We start from the raw sequence: 22156 nt of genomic DNA, 5'->3' as shown, positions 1-22156 counted from the left end.
ATAGGGTCTCAGCCTACGTACCAGATGGAGCTGGTAAACAGCTGCCCTGGATACAGATTTGACCTGTGCCTCCATGGACAGCTGTGAGTCCAAAATGACTCCCAGGCTGCGCACCTGGTCCTTCAGGGGCACAGTTACCCCATTCAGGACCAGGGAATCCTCCACACTTGCCCGCCTCCTGTCCCCCAAAAACAGTACTTCTGTCTTGTCAGGATTCAACCTCAATCTGTTAGCCGCCATCCATCCTCCAACCGCTTCCAGACACTCACACAGGACCTTTACCGCCTTCACTGGTTCTGATTTAAAAGAGAGGTAGAGCTGGGTATCATCTGCATACTGATGAACACCCAGCCCAAACCTCCTGATGATCCCTCCCAGCGGCTGCATGTAGATGTTGAAAAGCATGGGGGAGAGGACAGAACCCTGAGGCACCCCACAAGTGAGAGCCCAGGGGTCTGAACACTCATCCCCCACCACCACTTTCTGAACACGGCCCAGGAGGAAGGAGCGGAACCACTGTATGACAGTGCCCCCAGCTCCCAGCCCCTCAAGACGGTCCAGAAGGATGTCATGGTCGATGGTATCATTGAAAAGATGTATATACCGCTTGATTGTAATAAAACCTCAAAGCAGTTTACAAAAATATTAAATTATGCACCCGCTAGTAGAGAGGGTGCGTGGGCAAAATCTATGTCTGTGCAGGTAAATCTATAGAAGGATGCACAAGTTGGTGGCTTGAGCATGAATACATGGTGCCACAAAAGAGGGGAGTGTGCATGAATTAATGCAATAGCTGAGGAATATTCCAAAGGATACAAAGGCCAATCTGCAGCAAAGAATACTGAATTATGTCAGTGGCGCTGTGGGTTAAAGCCTAGGGCCTAGGGCTTGCCGATCGAAAGGTCGGCGGTTCGAATCCCTGCGGCGCGGTGCGCTCCCGCTGCTCGGTCCCAGCGCCTGCCAACCTAGCAGTTCGAAAGCACCTCCGGGTGCAAGTAGATAAATAGGGACCGCTTACCAGCGGGAAGGTAAACGGCGTTTCCGTGTGCGGCTCTGGCTCGCCAGAGCAGCGATGTCACGCTGGCCACGTGACCCAGAAGTGTCTCCGGACAGCGCTGGCCCCTGGCCTCTTAAGTGAGATGGGTGCACAACCCCAGAGTCTGTCAAGACTGGCCCGTACGGGCAGGGGTACCTTTACCTTTACCTTTATAGCATCATAGCTCCCCAGCTCCAAAAAAAGAATCCTGGGAACAGCAATATGATGAAAGTGCTGGTACACAAGCCTAGTTCTTGCACAGCTACAGTCCCCAGGGTTCCACAGGTGAGCAATTGTGACGTTATTTTTAAGTTTGTAGCATCACTACACCCATTGAAAGTTGATGTGCCGGCACCAAGCAGAAAGGGTTAAGAATTGTGAGGAGGGAGAACGTTCTTTCTGTAGTGCAGCCTTCACCATCCTGGTTCCCTACAGATGCTTTGGAATGTGGCTGATGGGAGTTGTAGTCCAAAAACCTGGAGGGCATTGGGTTGCCAAAGGCTACTGCAGTAGGCAGAAGTACCCATTCAGACTTTCATCATAAGCATGGATGGTGCCTTTCCCCATCCCACTTTGGCACTCATTTCTATCCTCCAAAGGACCCTACAGATCAGTGTGGAGACCAGCTGGGTTTTGCTTCATGTCTTTTTCTCCACTCTTCACCAAATGTGGCATTTGCTCAGTGTCCTTTCCCACCCCCCACTTTGTTTGCAAAACAGATTCCCTGCAGCTGTGAAAAGGCAGATTTTGGGGGGTTTCCACCCTCAAGTCTGGCCTTTCAAAGGAGAAAAGAAGTCACTGCAGACAAAGCTGATTGTGGGAATAACCTCCCATTAATTAAGAGCTGGCTTCAGCTCACTAGCAGTTGCTAATGAACACACATATGTGCGCCCACAGTTTTTGTGCAAAGCCACAGGCAGCAGCTTTTCCAAGCTGGGAAGAGAAATGTGGCTTTCTGGGGGAGCGGAAGAGTTTCTCAGCTTCCAATAAGAACCTAAGAAGAACCTGGCTGCAGCATCAGGCCAATGGCCCATCTAATCTATCTATATACTGATCTCACAGTGGTCAACCAGGAGCCTATGTGAAGCTGAAAGCAGGACGTGGGTGCATTGGCGATCCTCCCAATTGTGATTTAAACTATGTACTGTGTGAAGAAATACTTTTGTTTTGTCTATCTACCCTGTGCCTTCCAGCATTGAGCTTCATTGGATGGGCCCAAACTCTACAATTATGAAATAGGGAGGGGGGGAAACCCTTTAGCCACACCAAGCAAATTATATATTGCCCTATCATGCCTCTTCTTACTCATCTTTTTTTCCAAACTGAAAAGTCCTAAACATTGTAACCATTGCATGGGTCAATTCCCATTTGGTTGCTACCTAAATCTCTCTAGTCAGCTGGAAACAGGAAGTGCCAGTCAAACTGCCTCAGGAATTTGGGGTAGGGACCCTTGCCTCTCGTTGCTTTTGTGCTGCTGCCATAATGGCTTGGGTCTTCCTTTCTCCTCTTCCTCCTAAAATACTTTGACAGACTTCTACTCCAATCCTCCCATCCTAAGTCATGTTGATGGGCCTCCTTTATGTGCTATTAGGTTTTGGGGGCCCACCCTCCTCCCATACACGTGCTCTCTAAATGCTGAACAAATTAGTAAAGGCTTCTTTCCCTCCCTTCCTTTCCCCCCCTTTTTTGCATCCGTTTCCTTTGTGATATGCCTACATCCCTCCCCAGAGAAAAAGACTGCGGTACTCTGACCTGGATTTCGAGGTAAGTGCCTGCCCAGTCTTCTCTTCTTCCTGATGTCGCAAAGAGACCTTCTTTGCCCCAACGAGATTATTCTTGTGCTCTGCACAGCAGATGTCTATATGATACAGATCTCTATCAGCTTCAGTTTGTTACAGACTTACACTGGTTTAAGAATAATTCCATCTCCAACACTTGCCCCACAGAACCTCAGGAAGTGTAGTTCTGAGCCCAGGAGACCTATGAATTTCTAGCTATTCATGTCAAGCAAGAGTTCCTAGGATTCTTTGGAGTCAGTGATACTTGTCTCAAACCAATTAGGTTTGTAGTCTGGATATACAGCATGCCCCTCCAGACTCTTGTTGTTGTTGGGTATATTTTGCAAGCTGTCTTTAATACTGCAATAGTTTGTTAGTGGTGGATTTATACTGGACCATCCACACGTCGATTCCACTTTATTCTGCAATGCTTCCCTAATGTTATAGCATTGTTGCTAATCTGGAGGGGGATCTCTTGCACTATAGTGCCAGAAAAGCAGGGCAAAACAAGCAAAATGGAATATGTGTCTCATGGCAAGTTACAGGATTTGGGCAGGAAGTTATGGAACATGCATTGATGGGAAACAAAGCAGTATCTCCATCCCAAAACTACACAAACAGTAGAAAGCAGCACCATGTGTAACCACCCCAATGCAATCATGAGCACAAGTAATCATGTGACAAGTTAGAGAAGGTTTTAGCCAGCTGGTGTGTGGGTATGTAAGGAGACAAAACAGGATTGGGGAGAGAACCCCCACCCCACCCCTTTACTTAAGGCTCTCTCTTCTCAGAAGCCCAGTCAGTTTCTGGAGAGTCTCATATGTCATGCATGAGGAAGGGAGTAGGCACCGCAATACCCATTTTGTTTATTTCCTCTCTCAAGCCTCTTTTCCTGGTTCTGATTTAAGCATAATCTGATGAAATAGGCCCCCAAGTTTTATAACGGGCAATAAAGAGCGTTAGCAGTTGATTAAAATGCCGGAGCCAGAGATGCGAGTATTTTAGCTGAGTTTATGGGGGAAGAGGTAATATCCTTCCACTTACTGCGAAAGGTTTGATAGTGGGGTGCAGCTCCGGCCAGCCTTAAAGGCTCATCATCAACTGATTTCCGCCCATAAACGTTGACCTGACAGACTCTCTGGTCGTTGATCTGAGGAAAAGAAAAACAACACTCTGGGCCATCCTGCCAGCCACTTAACATCCAGCAGGGGAGAGGCAATAGCTTTCCGGAGCATTGACACAAGGTATGATAAGGACCTTCCAGGCTGCACCCACCTCATGCTGTGAACAGAATTTGCTAGGCTTTGTAGTGCTTCAGGAACCTGCAACAGCCTGAGACCACAACAGGACACAAGGAATGAGAAAACCACAGGGAACAATGCCTCTTTCAGACCGCCTAAAGCTCTCTTAAAAACTACTTCCTGCCTCCAGCCAGCCCTGGTTCTTTGTGAGTGGAAGTTCAACAATGCTTTTGAATTTCCCCTTCAAAAACTAAAAGGATATATTGCAGAGGTTAGAGTAGATGACCCTCTTGGTCCCTTCCAACTTTACAGTTCTATGATGGAGTTTGCTTCATGCTTGTTATCTAAGTGGCTACTCCTTGTGCAACACTAATCAGGATAATATATTTATTGTTAGTATATTATTGGCCATCCCAGCTCACCTGATCTGGGGAAATAAAGAGATTTTCCCTTAATAGTACAAAACTCTTCCCGTTCAAAAATCTTCAGAACAGCCCTGCAATGTTGACCAGTACTGATCATCCTCATCATCTGCAACAAGGATGCGGGGCATTTTTCAGCCTGAGGGCTGCATTCCCTTCTGGAAAACCTTCTGGGGTGAGGGGAACTGCCAGGGTGAAAGGCAAAAAAGTGGGTGGAGCAATGGAGGTGACTCTTCTTCTCTCTTTTTTGCAAATGTCAGAGCTTACACACACATACACAAAAGGCATTATCACAGTTCAGAGAATGCTGAGCTAGAAGGACCAATGGTCTAATGCAGCATCTTCCTGCGTTGCAAGCAAAAGTGCTTGGGGAGGAGGGTGTGCAGGAGGGATGTGAACAGAGGAGGAATCTGCGGAAGTCCACATGAGGTTCTCCACTCCTGCTGCACAAGCAAGTGCTGGCTTAAGGCTGCCAAGGGAGTCCAAGGCTCAGGCTGGGATGGGCAAGGGACTCCTCACATTTCATGTGCTTTGAACCATCCAGAGTTGCTTTGGGGAGATGAGCTCCTGTGCCCACTGACTTCTCTGCTCTTTCTCTGCTCTTTCTCCCTCCCCTCTCGGGACTTGTTGGTTTAAAAATCTGCAGAAAGTCATGCATACAAGAAAGCGCCACTCAGAACTTTACCACGAGCTGAATCAAAAGTTCCACACACTGGACCGGTATCGGGCTCCAGCTACCAACGCAGCAAAGGTAAGAATGGGAGGAAAGCAAAGGAACAAAATCCTTCCTCATTAAGGCTCGGAGAGCATCTGGCAATAGTATTGAGCAGGGCTTAATCTGATTGGCAGGGGTGGGGTGTGTGGTTCAAACTCAGCACCTGTTTTGAATGCCTCTGGAACATGTGACATCATAATGCTCCTGAGCATATGCAGAAGTCAGGGCAGATGAAATAATTTAATTGGTGCAACACAGATTTCACATTTGGGGTTCGTTTGGACAGGATGACCACTGATTTTTTTTTTTTTTAAAGAAAGTTGCATTTAACTATGAAAGATAAAAAAGAGTCTCATGACACCTTAAAAACTAGGAACCTTATTATGGACCAATAGAGTCCACTTCTTGATGAACAGAATTGAATTTCTTTGGGTCTGAATAGAGACAATGTTTTCTTTCCCAATACTATACTCACCTGCTATATAGGAGGCATCCACAGTAGGGTGTTTCTGAAGGCAGCTAAGAGGACATTGGGTTGTATCCAACTAAGTTTTACTCAGAGTTGACCTGCTGAAGTTAAAGAACTTAAGTTAGTCATGTCCATTAACTCCAAACAGAACTAGCATTGCATCCAACCCATTTGTTTGCTTGGGCTTTTCTGCAACTACATTATTGGCCAGTTTTAGATAATGTACATATCCCCAGCATTGTTTAGAGTTTGCTGTTAATTTTATTTAGATTTTATGCTCTTAACACTTGAATGATGAATTTTGTTCTATAAACCACTTTGGGGTCCTTGAATGTATTTTAATAAATAAAACAATAAATAATTAACCCCACATTGCCAAACTGTTTGTCACTTATCACTGCTATCGGAAAAGGGTCACTGTGCTTCTCTTACATGTATTCTGGCTCTAACCGAACTGTCACTATCTGTACTTTTTCTGTTGTTTCCCCCTGGCCAACCCCAACCATCCACACTGCTTACAATTCCACCCCTGTTACAACCATGTGCATAGCTAAGCTGTGCCTGCAACTGAGGATGTTTAAAAAGCAGATTAAATGTGAAGACAAGAGGAAAACACACTACAAAGTGACATAGACTAGGAATCCTTCGATTCACCCATCCTTAGTGTAAACTCTGCTGAATTCCACACCATGAAATACCACAGTTTGGGCCCAGGTTGAGTTGGATCACAGAGTGGGAGGGGAGGCATAGTCTATGGGCTTAATTCTTCTTTTTGTTCTCACACAGAGAGAAAAGCGGTGGAGCGTCTCTTCAGGGAGTGGGGAAAAGAATATGCCTGGCGTAAGTTTTTGTTATCCTTTGATAACAGGAGAGAGGAAGGAAGAAGAGAGAGGCATTATGGGAGAGGATTTGCTGGTGCTGGTCACCTAATATACAAAGTAGGAAACAGGCCAAAGCCATCAGGAATAGCATCTGTAGCTTCTAAAGCTATTGCTGAGTCCACAGGACACCAGAGAGCCTTGGCAAAGGCAATTGCTATATGTAGAGAATACCACAGTCATGCTATGAAGGGTTTTAGACAGGATTCCAGTCTCACCTGGAGGCATCCTTGTAGGTGCTCTGCTACAGTCATTTCTGGGCCAGCTATTTTCAGCGGAAGCCGCTCTGTGTATCTTGTGCAGTTTATTTTTCACTCTGTAGCCTAACAGCACCCCTCCCCTTTTCTCTCTCTTCTTTCCCCAGCAGGAAGTCACCAGCCCAGAGAGCCGGCAGCAGAAGCAGAAGTCTTGGAGCACCTTCAAGGCCATGACGCTGAGCTCCCTGCCCTCCAAGCACCGGGAGAAACTGGAGCTGCACTCCGCCGACTGGGAGAAGCATTGCATGAGCCTGGATCTATCCGAGGGGGACTTCCAGACAGAAGTGTGAGCCTCGTGAACTCTGGGATTTATCGATCTATAAATATATATAAATATATATATATATTTTCACACTGACACTTTGGAAAAAGAAGACAAAAAGAAAAGACAGCTCCATCCCCTTCCAGCGGTTTTACTGAGGAGGGGGGCAGTTTTGGAAACAGTGGCCACCTCTTTAGATGGTCCTCGAGAGGAGGAGAGGGGGCGGGATAGCAGGAGCTGCACCCTCCCCAAGTGTCACAAAGGCACAGCCATGCACACACCCCACATAAGCACTTGCTCCACTTGGAGGTCATGATGAGGCGGGGAGGCATTCACACACAGAGAGAAAGACACACACCTTCTGCCAGCCCCTCTTTTCCCCCATGCAGTGATTCACCGGCAGGATCCAAAAGCGCTCACACAATCACGCCAGCGGCTGTTCCGGCGCCTCAGGACTTGGAGGGGCAGGGGCAGGTTTCCCCCCACTTGGGGGCAAGAGAACCAACCTTAACTCTTTTCTATCTGGACCTTTCCTCAGGCCATGCACTGTGTGCACGGCCAGCAGTCTGGGATAGCTGTCGCCACTGCCCTGCGTCTCCCCGTTTGAGACTCGGCTCCTTGCACCGTCCTCCCTCCAGCACCAGATCTCCCTGCCTGGGCAGCGGGGGAGAAGACCTGGCTCCTTCTCTGCCCCATTCTGCCCCAGGTTGAATCTGAGTCTCCCTCCCTACCTGGAACACCCTCCCCACGTCTCCCTTCCCTATCCTCACCTGCTCTATCCCAGGCCGGGCGGGCGCTATGTTTGTTGGAAATAAAACATTCACTCTGTGGAACTTTTGCTGCTGTTTTGTTCTTGGTTTTACTGCTCTTTGACCAATGATGTAAGAACAAGCAAAGGACGCCCTCCCTTATACCAAGTCAGTATATGGCTGACGAAAATTCATTAACAGTAATGTACCAAAATTCAACACGTTCTAATACTTAAGAGTCTTAAATGCTATTTACAATGCCAAAATAACATACCCAACTCAATATTTCAAAGCCAAGCAGTTCAATATTCTTGCAATAAGTCCAGCGCAGGGGGGCACATACCCCTAAACATTTTTTTTAGAAAAAAAGCACTGAGTCCAAGAGAATAACTCTCTATTTCTATATTTGTTGCTGATGCGATTCCAATGGAACTCCAGCAACAAGATAACTTAATATCAATCTTTGTTTCATAAATCTTCTTCTGGTCGGCCCAAAATGGAACTTCAGCCTTGAGAAGAGACTCTTTTAAAAGAGAGCAAAGCTGGCTCATGCTTGAGCTGCTGTCCTTGTTTTTTGCATTGACCGTGAAATAGCAAAATCTGAGGGCTTACTAAACCCCTAACAAGCCTCCATAATGGATATTATTGGGCTGTCTTCAGCCTGGAAGGTAACAGAGGTTGGGTAGGCTTGTTCTCCCTTAAAAAGGGGGAGGTAATATCATGTGCAATTTTGATCTGACCTCCCCAGTTTGGGACCTGCTAAGCCAAATGTAGCCCACCAGCTTGCTCTGGGGTCCTTCCAGATGCTTGAAATGCAGGCTTCTGACCAGACAGTAAAACCAAAATATTAACTGAACCTTAGCTGCGTCACCATACCTGGCTAGTGGACTGTATTTTACTTAGAATCATAAAATCATAGAGTTGGAAAGGACCAAGAGGGTCATCTGTTCCAACCACTTGCAATCTTTTGCCCAATGCGGGACTCGAACCCACAACCCTGAACTGTTCCTCTGAAGGCTTGGTTTCCAGACCCTTAACCATCTTGGTCACCCTCCTCTGCACATGTTCCAGCTTGTCAATATCCTTCAATTGTGGTGCTCAGAACTGGGCACAGGACTCGGGGTGTGGTATGACCAAGACCGAACAGAGTGGTGCTATTACTTCCCTTGATCTGTACACTGTTGGTTGTGGGTATCTAGAGTTTCAGATGGGACTTTCCCAGCCCTATTCAGAGATGCAAGGGATCAAACTTGGGACGGATGCAAGTCTCAGGATTTTTGCACATCACAGAACCTGGATTCCTTGAACACAGGGGAACTCTGGCTACACACTACTTAGGTCATATATATCACAGTGACAATGTGGGCAGGCGCTGTTTATTTCTGCTGGGCTCCAGAGTACCCTGAAAGGAAAATGACAAAATGACTGTGCATCTTCAGCTACTCCACACGTTTCCAGAGGCAGCAGGGAAAGCAAAAACTGTTTGACAATAAATACAGCCAGCGGGGAGTTTGGAGAACACCTTCAGCCTGAGTCACCTTGTTAGAACAGATGGGAAGCAGCCACATTGGACTGGTTCCTTGGGAGGGCTCTGCTGCCAAGTGCAGGCTCTGCTTGGCAGCTGTTCCAGCGCAACACAAAAGGAAGAAGGGAAGAGCGGCGATTATTGATCCTTCCTTGCCCACAAAGAGGAGGAGGAGGAGTCTAGAACTGCTGGCAATTTCCAACCCAGCTGCAGTTCAGAGTTTGCAGATTTGGTTGGGAAATGGTGTTTTCTGAAATGAGGGGAGGCACGAAACACAATCTGTGGCATGCCCCACATGCCCCATCTGTCCACACCACCACCCTGCCCTCCAATCAGGCCTTCAGATGGGGCTGAAGTGAAACAACTCACATGCCTCCCAATTACAACTGATGAATCTAGAAGGCTCTTTCCGTTATTATTTGTTGGGGGCACCCTTTGAACTGGCTTGTCTGGGTTTGGGGAGATCTTACTGGTGGTAGTGCCCCCCCCCTTGGATTTGGATTTGATTTTCCGCCTTTCACTCCCTTTAAGGAGTCTCAAAGCGGCTAACATTCTCCTTTCCCTTCCTCCCCCACAACAAACACTCTGTGAGGTGAGTGGGGCTGAGAGACTTCAAAGAAGCGTGACTGGCCCAAGGTCACCCAGCAGCTGCATGTGGAGGAGCGGAGACGCAAACCCGGTTCCCCAGATTACGAGACTACCGCTCTTAACCACTACACCACACTGGTTCTTTTTATCGACCTTCAGGTGTTTGCAATTTAGCAAAAGGTTTCTATCTTGGTTTTCATTCACAAAAGAAATTCTGAAGCAGTTCAGACAATAATAAAATGTAAGACTATCCAATAAAAAAAATCAATAAAGTTAACACAATAACCAAGGTAAGTGGTTATTAACAAAATTACGGATCAGAGAAAGCCTGGCTCAGGGTTCTGAATAGCAGCTCCCATCCTCAGCTACCATTGGCTATGATGACTGGGGCTGATGGGAGTTCTGAAGGGGCATGTGCTGGCTACCTGTGGCCCAAGTGAACAGGTAGGTCTTTAACAACAACAACAATGACAAAATTCTTATACCCCACCCATCTGACTGCCCCAACCACTCTAGGCAGCTTCCAACAAAAATACAGAGGGAAAGAAGAAGGATAAGGAAAACCTAACCTAACCAAACCATCAAGCCTTAAAAACTTCCCCAAGCAGGGCTTCTTTCAGATGTCTACAAAAAGTTATATAGTTGTTTAACTTTTTGACATCTGCTGGGAAGGTGTTCCACAGGGTGGTGCCTTGTAATTTCACTTCTCACAATGGGGAAACTGCCAGAAGGCCCTCTGAGCTGGGCATCAGTGTACGGGCTGAACAATGAGGGTGGAGGCACTCCTTCAGGTATACAGGGCCAAAGCCATTTAGGTCAACACCAACACTTTGAATTGTGCTTAGAAACATACCGCAAGGCAACATGGATCTTTTAAAACCAGTCCCAGCAGCTGCTCACAGTCACCAGTGTAGCTGTCACATTCTGGATTAGTTGTAGTTTCTGAGTCACCTTCAAAGGTAACCATGTAGAGCGTATTGCAGTAGTTCAAGTGGAAGATAACCAAACCATGTACTACTCTGGCGAGACATGGTTGGCGTTCACCAGATCTCAATAAGGAAGAGTATTCCTAATGGTAAGTGCTACCATTACCAGATGGGTAGCCCCTACCAGATGGGTGTCTGAAGGCTATTGTATGGTCAGGAGGACCCCAACCACAGACCAGAGAACACTCTCTCAGATAACATGGCCTCTCAGACAACAAGACTAACACTTTAAACCTAGTTTGGTTACTGATTGGCAACCAAGACAGGTCATTCAGTGCAGGAGATTATGAGTTGCCCAATAGGGTGCACCACTGTGAGATCCCAACTCCCATTCACCCCACTCACCATTGTCCAGTGATCAGACATGCAGTGGCAGTTCTGCAATGTCTGAAGAGCCACAGGATCCTCTTCCTTGATTTGAAAGCTGCCAGCAGTGCAGGCCACCACACACACAAACACATGTTTAGAACAGAATCTGTGCATCTGGCAAAGGCATTTAAAAGCCCAAAGAAAGGGAGGATGTAATTCTCTAATTCCATAATAAGGCTGCCTCTTTATGCCCTTCCATTAAAAAAAATGGAATTTTTAAAGGGCCTGGACCAAAGAAAAATAATAATTCTGAGTTCCTGGAACCAGGTCCATGGGAAGTTGATATATGGAGGATTCTGTCCTGGAACAGAGTTCTGGAGTTGATTAATTCCTGCTCTATGAGGCCATGAACAAGAAAAAGTCCTAAACACAGCACACTCACCCATTAACACCAGTCCCACCAATTTTGTCTGCATCACCCAATCCACTGTGTGCCTCTTGGCTTTCCTTGGACACTGCTAATTTGCTGCCTCTTGTAACAGCTGGCCATGTGGTGCTGAAGCATCTGGCTGGGTTTCTAATGAGACTGACCCCAGACAGTTCCTGAGAACTGCAGACTTTCAAAAAACAGGTTTGATGTGTGAGAGTAAGATTTAATCCAAGTCTATAATGGGCAGACAGGTTAGTAATAAGGGACCACACTGCCAAAAGCAGAAACACCAGAGTTTTATACAAAGGGAGTGTTCAGTTTCTTGTTACCCTCTGTTCCTTCATTATGAAGTTCCTGCTCAGACCAGGGGATAAATGCAGTCTTCAGGACTCTGACCAGGCCAGGCTTCTCAGTGACTCCTGCTCCTGGAGTGTCTGAGCCAGGCTGGAATGTGTCCTCAAATGTGTTCTGTAGTGATGCCTCTGGCTCACCTGAATGGAAGATGGAGAGATTTGGGGGGCAGCTGTTCATGTAGGAATGGATTTAAGCACTAGGAGAGGATATATATTGTTAAGTTATTATCCTTGCTTATGTGAGTAAGATTAGTAAGGTAAAGGTAAAGGTAAAGGTACCCCTGCCCGTACGGGCCAGTCTTGACAGACTCTGGGGTTGTGCGCCCATCTCACTTAAGAGGCCAGGGGCCAGCGCTGTCCGGAGACACTTCCGGGTCACGTGGCCAGCGTGACATCACTGCTCTGGCGAGCCAGAGCCGCACACGGAAACGCCGTTTACCTTCCTGCTGGTAAGCGGTCCCTATTTATCTACTTGCACCCGGAGGTGCTTTCGAACTGCTAGGTTGGCAGGCGCACCCCGCCGCAGGGATTCGAACCGCCGACCTTTCGATCGGCAAGTCCTAGGCGCTGAGGCTTTAACCCACAGCGCCACCTGCGTCCCAGTAAGATTAGTAGAGTACCACTAAATTTAGACGCTAAAACAAGGTTGATTTAACCTTCTAGAAACAATAATCCAGGATGCTTTAAGGCAAACTGGATTTTTCTGGTATTACTAGGGTTGATTTTTTTATATAGGAAAACCCAAATAGATATTACCCCATTTTCCTCCTTAAAAACATCAACCACAAAGACATTGTTTTGTGAAGAAATAAAAGTAGTATTTACTTACATAATCTAGGTCTTGAAACATCACCTATAGTAGTAAAATGAAGGCAGGTTTATAACTACAGTGGTACCTCGGGTTAAGAACTTAATTCGTTCTGGAGGTCTGTTCTTAACGTGAAACTGTTCTTAACCTGAGGTACCACTTTAGCTAATGGGGCCTCCCACTGCCGCCATGCCACCGCTGCACGATTTCTGTTCTCATCCTGAAGCAAAGTTCTTAATCCAAGGTACTATTTCTGTAGCGGAGTCTGTAACCTGAAGTGTCTGTAACCTGAAGCGTCTGTAACCCGAGGTACCAGTGTACTATGTTACAAAACTACAAAATGTAAGTTTAAAAATGGGTCTGAGCTGCAGAACTCAGACATGTACAAGTGAGCAGCATGGAAGCATGATGAAGAAAGAGAAAAATGCCTGGGCAAGCAGGAAGTATATAGGGCTACAGCTTCCTGTCTAGGCAGACAAAGCAAGTGATCTCACAGAGTTCTCTCTAGCAAATTTTACAGGACATCTCTGTGAGCCTCAGCTCCTTCATGTGCCTACCTGGCAAAACATGAATTGTTGGATTGACTGAAACAATGTCCTACAGTTGACTAGGCAAAGAGAGAGGCAGCAGCCTATCCAAGAAGAGCCTTGCTATAAAGCAGTGGGGGAGGGTTGTTTTTCTGCCCGAGGGCCACATTCCTTTCTGGGGAACCTTCTGGGGCCACATGCCAGTGGTGGTCAGGGCCAGAGGGAGAAATGGTTAGGCAGGGGTCAGCAAATGTTTTCAGCAGGGGGCTGGTCCACTGTCCCTCAGACCTTGTGGGGTGCCAGACTATCTTTTGAAGGGGTGGGGAGGACGAATTCCTATGCCCCACAAATAACCCAGAGATGCATTTTAAATAAAAGGACACATTCTACTCATGTAAAAACACGCTGATTCCCAGACCATCCACAGGCTGGATTTAGAAGGTGATTGGGCCGGATCCAGCCCCCGGGCCTTAGTTTGCCTACCCATGGGTTAGAGCAAAAGATGAAAATGTGACTTTTGTTTTTACACACACCCCTCTCTGTCATCCATCCAGGCAAGCAAGAAACATATTCAGAGTTCAGCGATACGTTTGCAGCCAGACACCAAAATACTGGCAGGGAACGAAGCAGAGGGGTGTGGCTGAGGAGGAGGAGGTGTAGCCCAAGGAGAGTCCCGAGGGCCAAAGAGGGAGACCGGGAGACCCTAGGCATGAGGTTCCCCACTCCTGTTCTAAAGTGCATAGGGTTCCTGTGTTCAGTCAGGGCAACTGGTTGCTGAGATAAGTCCCAAGCTCCCCCCTCTGTACTGCTGTGGGCCACCTGCCCGTCTGCTGGTCTGTGCTAGTTATTTGTCACTCTTTCAGCCAAAAGCCCGGAAGCTGCATGTCTCTCTCTCTCTCTGTGTGTGTGTGTGTGTGTGTGTGTGTGTGTGAGAGAGAGAGAGAGAGAGAGAGAGAGAGAGAGAGAGAGAGATATGTTGGGTGGGTGTCAGGGGAATGCTCTTGTTTAGTATTGTTATTATTGCCTCCTGAGTTGCAAGGCTGAAAGGAAAGCCTCCTTGTTTTCAGCCTCTATTTGAGACTGGTTCATCCATGGGTATGTAGAGGTGCCACTAAAGTTTGGCCAAAGCAGAATTATTTCCTCAGTTAAACCATCCAAGGAATTTGGAGTGGGGCAAAAAGAATGTTGATAAGAATGAAATTTCTCAGGCAGGCTGTCATACAACCCTGCCTGAGATGCAGAGAGGACATGAATGTAGATTGAGGCAAATGGGGCTGGAGACAGTTGGTGCCACCACTGCCTCTGACCATCAAACCCTTGGGAGACGGGGGCTGGAGGAAAAGACCCCCACCCAGGGACTGAAGTTGACAAGGCCAAGGGCAGAAGTTGCCACCAGATATGTCCAACGTGAAATTTCCAGGTGAATTTGGACATTCCCAAATCTAATGCAGCCCTCTAGATCCACTAGAATTTGGAATTCTGGTTCAAAACATCCAGAGGACACCAGGTTGTGGAAGGCTAATCTAATGCTCCCTGAGGGAAGCAAAAAAAGCATTTCAATACAACTTGTGAGTTTTTCTTAGATAGGTTTGAGACATTCCTACAAACACAGTATTCATTTGACAGATGCCCTTGAATAGGTGATTCAGGATCAAAGTCCTGTACAGCATTGCACTGCCTCACAAGCAATTATTTGCAACATCTTTCCTTTGACACAATCAGCTATGGTGGTAGGCAGCTAACATGGAAGGGACTCTGAATTTGGACTGGTGGAGAGTTGGGTTCAAATCTCTGTGCAGCCACAAAGTTCACTGGACTCAGCACTGTTTCTTAACCTAGCCTACCCTGACGGGTTGTTGTTGAGAGAAATTGGAGCAGGAGAAGAGGCAGGGATCACACACTCACCAATTTCTTGGTGGAAGATCTGGGTATAACAAATTAAACAAATAACCAAGCAATGCATATTTGTGTGAGAAAGAGCTCCTGGCTCCCAACTCCTCTGGAGTGGGTGACCCTCTTAGTAACCCTCTTTTCTCCCATGTCTTCTTGCGTTCATTCGCCTTGCCACTTCCTCCCTCCTGCCTTTCTCCTCTCGTCACAAGCACCAAGAGATTGAGCTGGCATGGCAGAAAGGTTGCCATTCACTTGGCAGGGAGTCAGGCAGTTGCCCCCGCGGATTCGGGCAAATGCATTTTCATTTTCCTCCTGGAGAACGAAAAGGCGGGCCATTACCTAGGGAAGGAGCTGACCCCTTTTTCAGAAGGAAGAAAGGAAAGGAGGGTGTGAGGCTCCCATCACTCAGCCACATAATGGATGGCTTGGCTCTAGGGCCAGAGACCAGTCTTGGCTCTTAATCGAGAGCACGCACGTGCAGGCACGCGTAAGTGTGCTTTGTGCCTTGAGTTACAATTCAATTTTTTAATATTTCAGATGGCTCAGGAATAGAATGGAACAAATCACCCACACAGACATTCGTGGCTTTATATTTCTTTTGAATAACAGGACTGCCCTTGAACACGAAGACAGGAGTGAATGTGTGTGTTTGTGTGCTGTTGGAACCACTTTTGGCACCTTTGTACCTTGAACTCCATCTCCATGGTTGGGGGTTTGTAGTGCTTAACATGATGCTGCCCGATGCTCACTCTTCTGCCAGAGTCCCAGGACACACAAAAGCTGTCTCCTGCAACAAACAGCCACCAGGCGGGATGCAGCACAACAGCTGTGCACAGTGGTCCACCCGATGAGCCCACCTGGGTTTGCTAGAACAACTGCTCAAATAAAACTGCTGGTTGCTGCTGGCCTGGGTCTTCAGAAAGGAATAAATAAACCTAAAACCTGCCAAGTACCCAGCAGGCCACAAAATGGGGCACATGGGCTGCATTCAGCTTGGTGGGCCAAAGGCTTCCAAAAAATTAACACATCTGCAATCTAAGCAATGGATATAACTGTTCTCTTGGTACAATGGGCTAGTTTCGACATGCACTCACATGGTCGGAGTTCCAGGACACCTCCCAGTCAGGCAAACACACTCAAAGCATTTACAAAGTAAGTCCATTGGGGGGAGCAGCCTGCAGAGACCTAGAGGGCTGTAATTGGCCTCTGGTCCTGAGGGACCCAATTCCTGGAGTATGAAAAGAATCCGCCACTCACACCTCATCCTCTCCCTCAAGTAGGTGGTGGGCTCAGAGAAAGAGGAGGCCAGCTAGACAGCAGTAACAGCAGAGGTGGCCAGCTTACTGAGGGAGGGGGCACCTGATGAAAAGAACTTGCCTAATGCCCTACCCATCCTGGAGCCAGCTCTAGCGTAATGCACCAGGGAGCTTGAACCAGAGAACCTGGCAACAGGGGGCAGGTGGTTTAACTCCCTGCTCCACTGGGGCAGTCTGTAGGCCGAAGGAGAGAATAGTCCACTACAGCACCCCCCGGAGGGGTACTGCATCTTATCAGCCCAGCCAGACCAGGTGATCTGAAGAGCCAATGGCAAACGACCCAGCCTAACTGTTGACTGAGGCTTGGCCATTTGGTTGGTGCAACTCTGGCTGCTAAGCATATAGAGACAGATAAGAAGGTCTCCCTTCCCTGCCCTTTGGACCTGTCCTGGCTCTCCCCATCTGATGAACTGGAACTCATGACAGCAGTTTTGCAAACAAAACAAAACCCCATCCATTTTCAGATTAGAATAGGACATAAGGTAAGTCCCTGAGTGATTGCATGAGGAGTCAAAGGAACAAGCTCAGATGATGAGCCAACCAGTGACATGGCCCCTGGCCCCTGTACCTTTCTTTGAAAGAGAGGGTTGGCACAGCATTTAACAGCTGGAATCCCATGAGTGGGCAAGGAAATGGGCACTCCTTCCAGTGGGCCGGCCAGGGGAGGTTTGTGTACACTGGCATCTTTTGCCTGCTTGGAATGTGTCCTTGAACTGTGACAGCGTCTTCCTTTCCTGGACTGAGAGGGTTTTCTGGGGGGAGGGGAAGCTGAGAGGTGTGCAGAAATATCCCACTGCTGCGTGGCTGGAATGGGGCACAACTGTACAAAAGTCTCATCCGTTGCTCTGCCTCCTTTGTCATTTGTCACATCAACCGCTGGCATGTGAGCACCTAGAAGGCTCCAGATGAGGGGAAGCGGCCTCAGGCTCCCCACCCCTAACTAGAATAACACAAGTCCACCACAATGTCACAGTTTTAAATGAAGATAGATATGTCAAGAGAGCACCGGTGAAGAAGTAGGAAACGGATTGACTTGTCATAGCCCAAGAGATGATCTCTCAAAATTTTCTGAAAAATTCCTTTTTTCAACCCCCCCACCCCCGAACTGTTGTAGAATTTAAACATGCCCACACCCACACAAACACATGACTCCTCAATATCAACATCCCTAAATAAGATTTTTGGACATAATCATGGATCCAGTTTTATTATTATTGAAAGTTATTTTTTTACAAAAAGTAATGGGCTGCTTGATCCCCCTGTTCATTCCAGTCTCCTCTTTTAGCTCAGCACTTCCTTCATCTATCCATATAAACTAACCATTTAATTTCCCTCCCCCCTGTCCCCCAACTCAGAGAATATTAGATGAAATCTCCCCACCCCACCCCACCCCATTTTGGATGTGTTTGGGGAGAGTCCTGAGGGCCAGGTAGACAGGAGTGGAGAGTTACATTTGGTCCCTGAGTCTAATATTCCCCATCCCAGGTGAGGCATACAGCCAGATCTAGCCAATAAGAAACATCCCCATCACTAGGGCACCAGCTCAGGAAGACTGGCTGGAGGTGGGCAGGGGGAAGCTACCACCAATAACTTCCTGTTCCCTGGCATATGCCACCTGAGGTGGTTGCCTTACTGTGCCTCGTGGCAGGACCGGTCCTGCACACTATGAACACCACCAGGGTGCCTCCCCTCTTCCACTTGCCTTCCCTCCTCATTATGGAGGCTCCCTCCTTCTTCCTCCCTCTGCTGTCTTCTCTGTTATTCTCCTCCAGTGCCAGTTTATTCATTTCAGCCCCATTAGGGAACTGAAAAGCAAAAAACAGGAAACACCACCCGACTGCAAATGGACTCATTCTTTTAAAGGAGAGAGATGCTGGTCTAATTGCTCTCGGATGCAGAAAGAGATGCGTTTGGAATGCAGGAGAAGGGAACAGTGGAGTAAAAAAAAGAGAAAAGCACCGCAATCAGATCAACTCTCCTTTGGAGCCATTTCTGAGAACAGAATTGTGGGGGTCTCTTTCTCTTCCCACCACACCCCCAATGCAGTTCCATCTACAGTAGGCTATTTGGTGATAAATGTCTTACATCTTCTAGAGCTGGTAATTTCAACCTTTTCAGACCCAGGTCCCACTTCTAACCCAAACATGCATTTGGCAAACCATTTTGTAACCTTTTACCACATGGTGGTAGTGCTCCTGTTGTGATCCACCTTGGATCAGGTCATGTCCCACCAGTGGATCTTGACCCACTAGATGAAGACCAGCATTCTAGAGATGTACAAAACTCCCTTCGAGAAGTTTTGCTTATCTTACCCACAGTCTTAACATAATTTCTGTGGATTTCTTGCCTGCACTGGACCATCTAAATGCACCTCAAATTTCACAACATCAAGCTGTGTGGAACTCACACAGCCAATTTTATTGAAATTCCATTCCTACCCTGCAAAAACTAATAATCCTAGAGTTGTTTTGCCTGGGCAGAATTCTTCACATACATCTCAAATTTAGCTTTCGGGCAGTATAGATTGCCAGTTTTTACTGTTGTACCTCAAGTATCACAGCCAAGCTGGTTTCTTCAAGAGTAAACAAACAAAAAACAAGGCCAGACTCACTATGTGCTCTACTTGCTACAACATTTCAGTATCCCCACCTCTTTAACCATAGTGTTTCTGTCATCCATGCTATGCAAAGCAGTAGTTTTTCTTATGGAAAACTGGGGAAATCACTATGCAATGCCCTTCAACAATTTCAGTGCTCTTTAACTAAATATAATGCACTTTAAATGATTTCATGTGCACTGCCAGGGCCAATGGTCACAAATTAGTTTTCTACCAAAATGTTAGCATATAGGGAGATAAAAGGAGCCACAGGATGATGAGCTTTTTCCTGTTGTTGTTGTTGTTGTCATCGTCATCTTGGTGATCTCACCTACTTTTAGTTATAACTAATTGCTTCTATAGATTGCCAGGAGTTTTCTATGACTGGTGGCAGCACCTGTCCTGTGTGGTCCCCTTCTCACCCTGCCCACATTCCACCCTCCATTTTGCCAAATTGAATCAACAGCAGGTGTTGGAACTGCTGCCATTTTTGCTTTCCAACTACATTCTGCTACACCAGAGGGTTGTGGGAACGTCAAAACAGTGGGTGGTTGCAGATCATGGGATCTGCTTGCAAGGCAACTTGGGGAGGGGCTGCCAGTGCTGTGAGGGGCCGACGGAGGGCAATTTGCCACTGGCCTCCTTGTACCTGAAGCCACCAGCCTTGCCCTCTTTTTTATTATTATTATGCATCACTTTGATTGGCATTTATCGGAAAGTGACCAAAACACTCTGCAAGTGCATTCTGGGACTGACCCAACAGGTTCTGGGGCAAAGCTTTGTGAAGCCCTCTGCAAAATCCCTTGAGCAAAATGTGATGGTTTGTGGGTGGGGGTTGGATTGCAGAGATCACCCTGCCCTTTGTTGCCTTTGTGTTGTGAATGAAAAGCCCCTTCATCTTCTGCAGGTTCATTACCTTCCCATTACAGCTCCTCTCATCCCTCATTGGGCCAGGGAGCTGGTGCTCTGGGGAAAAGCCAATCCCTCTAAATTATGTCTCCTCCTGCTGCTGTTGCTGCATTGTTGTTCACCTATTTCATCTGGCTGACATGATAGTGGGGAGGGCAAGGGGCCAGCGCTCTTCTTTTCGCCTAGCAGGAACAGAAATATTGCAGGAAAAAGGGCAGAGCAATGGGGTTCCCCACAACGGGGATATCTCAAGTGCCAAAGATTCCCCACCCCTGATTTAAAGGTCAAAGCCAATACTTTGAGTTGGGCTCCTTTGACTGGGGCCATATGCACCAGTCACTGTGCATGCACGAGCAGAATTCTGCTCCACTGGGCAGCCCCATGTAGAATACATGACTGCTCTTTCCTGGATTACGGAAGCAAGGTCCAATCCCACTAAATACAGCTGGCACCAGCTCTCTGACCAAGCTACTGGCTGATCCCTGAGCTGCACTGCAGTTCTTCACCTGATGCTGTGCAACAGTGCCTTAGTGATCCCCAGTGGAGCCTCCGAGCCCTGAGGTCAGAAACAGAGATTGTCTGCCACTTGTATGATGCCGATACCCAGGGGTTTGCTAGGAAACAGTTCAAGGCTCTCAACGCCTTGCTGCTTCTCATACAACATGGGAAGTTTTATGGATCCTGTCTCCGGCTGAGGCTGCCGGTAGATCTAGGGATGCTGAAGTCAATTACCCTCTTTGGCGCTTGGCCAGGCTGCAGAGCCTGCTGCCTTTTAGCATTTATGAATGTTGCTGTGGCTTTCTTTAATGACCACCCAGAGGTCAGGGCCAGTTGACGCTCGCTGTCTTTGGAGAGGTGACTCTCCGAAGCTGGTGCATTGTTACCGTTCACAGCAACACATAGTAAACTGCATGTACAAGTGTGGGGGCAGGGAGAAGCGCTGCCAAAGAGCTGCCACCCCCTGCTTATAAGATTTATCCCTCAAATAAACTCCCAAGAAACAAACACTAATGGATCAGAGGCCGAAGGGCTGCAGATTGCTAACTCCACAAGGAAATAGGATTGATAGAGAATGATTTTTTTCGTAAGAACATCCTGCTAAATCATCCCTCTAAACCCAATGACAGCGAGACAGTGCTGTGTAGTGGTTTGAGCAGCATTAATTAAGTTGTCAGGTGGGCTTAGCTCCCCAATCCATCATCCTTAAACCACCGCTGGTCCTGCATGTCGCTAGCTGTTCACAGTAGCCCTCGGCCCAATCAGCCCTACCTGCTGGGTATCTGTTGTGCTGTGGGGGTGACAGTGAAGTTTCTGGGGGTGGCGTGGGCCTCAGAGTTGGGTCGTGGGCCATGAGTTTTGAGCCAGGAGCCAGGCATGACTAGCCAGTGGTCGGAATCAACAAGCCAGGCTGTGGAGGTTTCTAAACCCAGGGTCCCCAAACTAAGGCCCGTGGGCTGGATAAGGCCCAAGGGACTCATTTATCCGGTCCGCGGCAACCCCCGCCGCCCACTGCTGCCACCCACTCTTACTGGCGCTGCACTGTGCGGTTGCCCACTTCCGGGTCGGAAGAACACCAGAAATAGCTTGTGCGCATGTGCAAGCATTATTTCCAGTGCACATCCAGGTTGGAGGAGGCCCGTGCACATGTGCACAAGCTATTTCCAGTGCTCCTCCAACCCGAAAGTGCGCCGGAAATAGTGTATGCACACGCATGTGGGCATGTGCTCCCCCGCCCTCTGGCCCGCCGCGCAATCAGCGCTGGAGATACTGGCCCAAGGCGCAGTAAGTTTGCAGACCCCTGTTCTAAACAGAGGTTGGAGAGCCATCTGCCAGGGATTCTTTAACTGTGATTCCTGCTTTCCAGGGGGTTCAACTAGATGAACCTTGAGATCCCTTCCAACTGCACAGTTCCATGGTTTTATGACGAGATAACAGACTAGAGGGCAAGAGCAAGCCAGGAGTCAGGAGCAAAAAGCAAGGGGTGTAGGAATACAGGGTTGCATTCAGTCCTACTCAAAGTTAGACCCATTGAAACCTAAACTAGCTGTGCCTACTGATGCCAGTGGGTTTCCTCTGAGTAGGATTAGCACTGAATACCCAAAGGAAGGA

The 22156-nt window shown here is 47.7% G+C and overlaps 1 protein-coding gene and 1 long non-coding RNA gene across 5 annotated transcripts in view; one reads left to right on the top strand and one right to left on the bottom strand.

The window, feature by feature from the left end:
* The window catches only part of ADGRB2 (adhesion G protein-coupled receptor B2), a 170446-nt gene extending 162555 nt beyond the window's left edge, over positions 1-7891 (top strand). For all 3 annotated transcript variants that reach the window (XM_079985251.1, XM_079985252.1, XM_079985250.1), the window contains exons 28-31: positions 2765-2800; positions 5124-5228; positions 6448-6501; positions 6904-7891. In XM_079985251.1, the coding sequence (XP_079841377.1) occupies positions 2765-2800; positions 5124-5228; positions 6448-6501; positions 6904-7086 (378 nt within the window). In that variant the 3' untranslated portion in view covers positions 7087-7891. The remainder of the gene's footprint in view (positions 1-2764; positions 2801-5123; positions 5229-6447; positions 6502-6903) is intronic.
* Positions 2807-13092, bottom strand: LOC307221068. Of its 2 annotated transcripts, none has more exons than XR_013841308.1 (3): positions 12828-13092; positions 5668-5759; positions 2807-3964 (listed from the first exon to the last, which is right to left on the bottom strand). It is a non-coding gene; the product is annotated as an uncharacterized lncRNA (long non-coding RNA). The 2 variants fall into 2 exon arrangements; XR_013841309.1 differs by lacking the exon at positions 12828-13092 and adding an exon at positions 6758-6897.
* Positions 13093-22156: the final 9064 nt, after the last annotated feature.

This window comes from Podarcis cretensis (genome assembly GCF_951804945.1).
Source record: "Podarcis cretensis genome assembly, chromosome: 8".
In the NCBI taxonomy this organism is placed as follows: Eukaryota; Metazoa; Chordata; class Lepidosauria; order Squamata; family Lacertidae; genus Podarcis; species Podarcis cretensis.
This window is presented reverse-complemented; position numbering and strand designations above follow the sequence as displayed.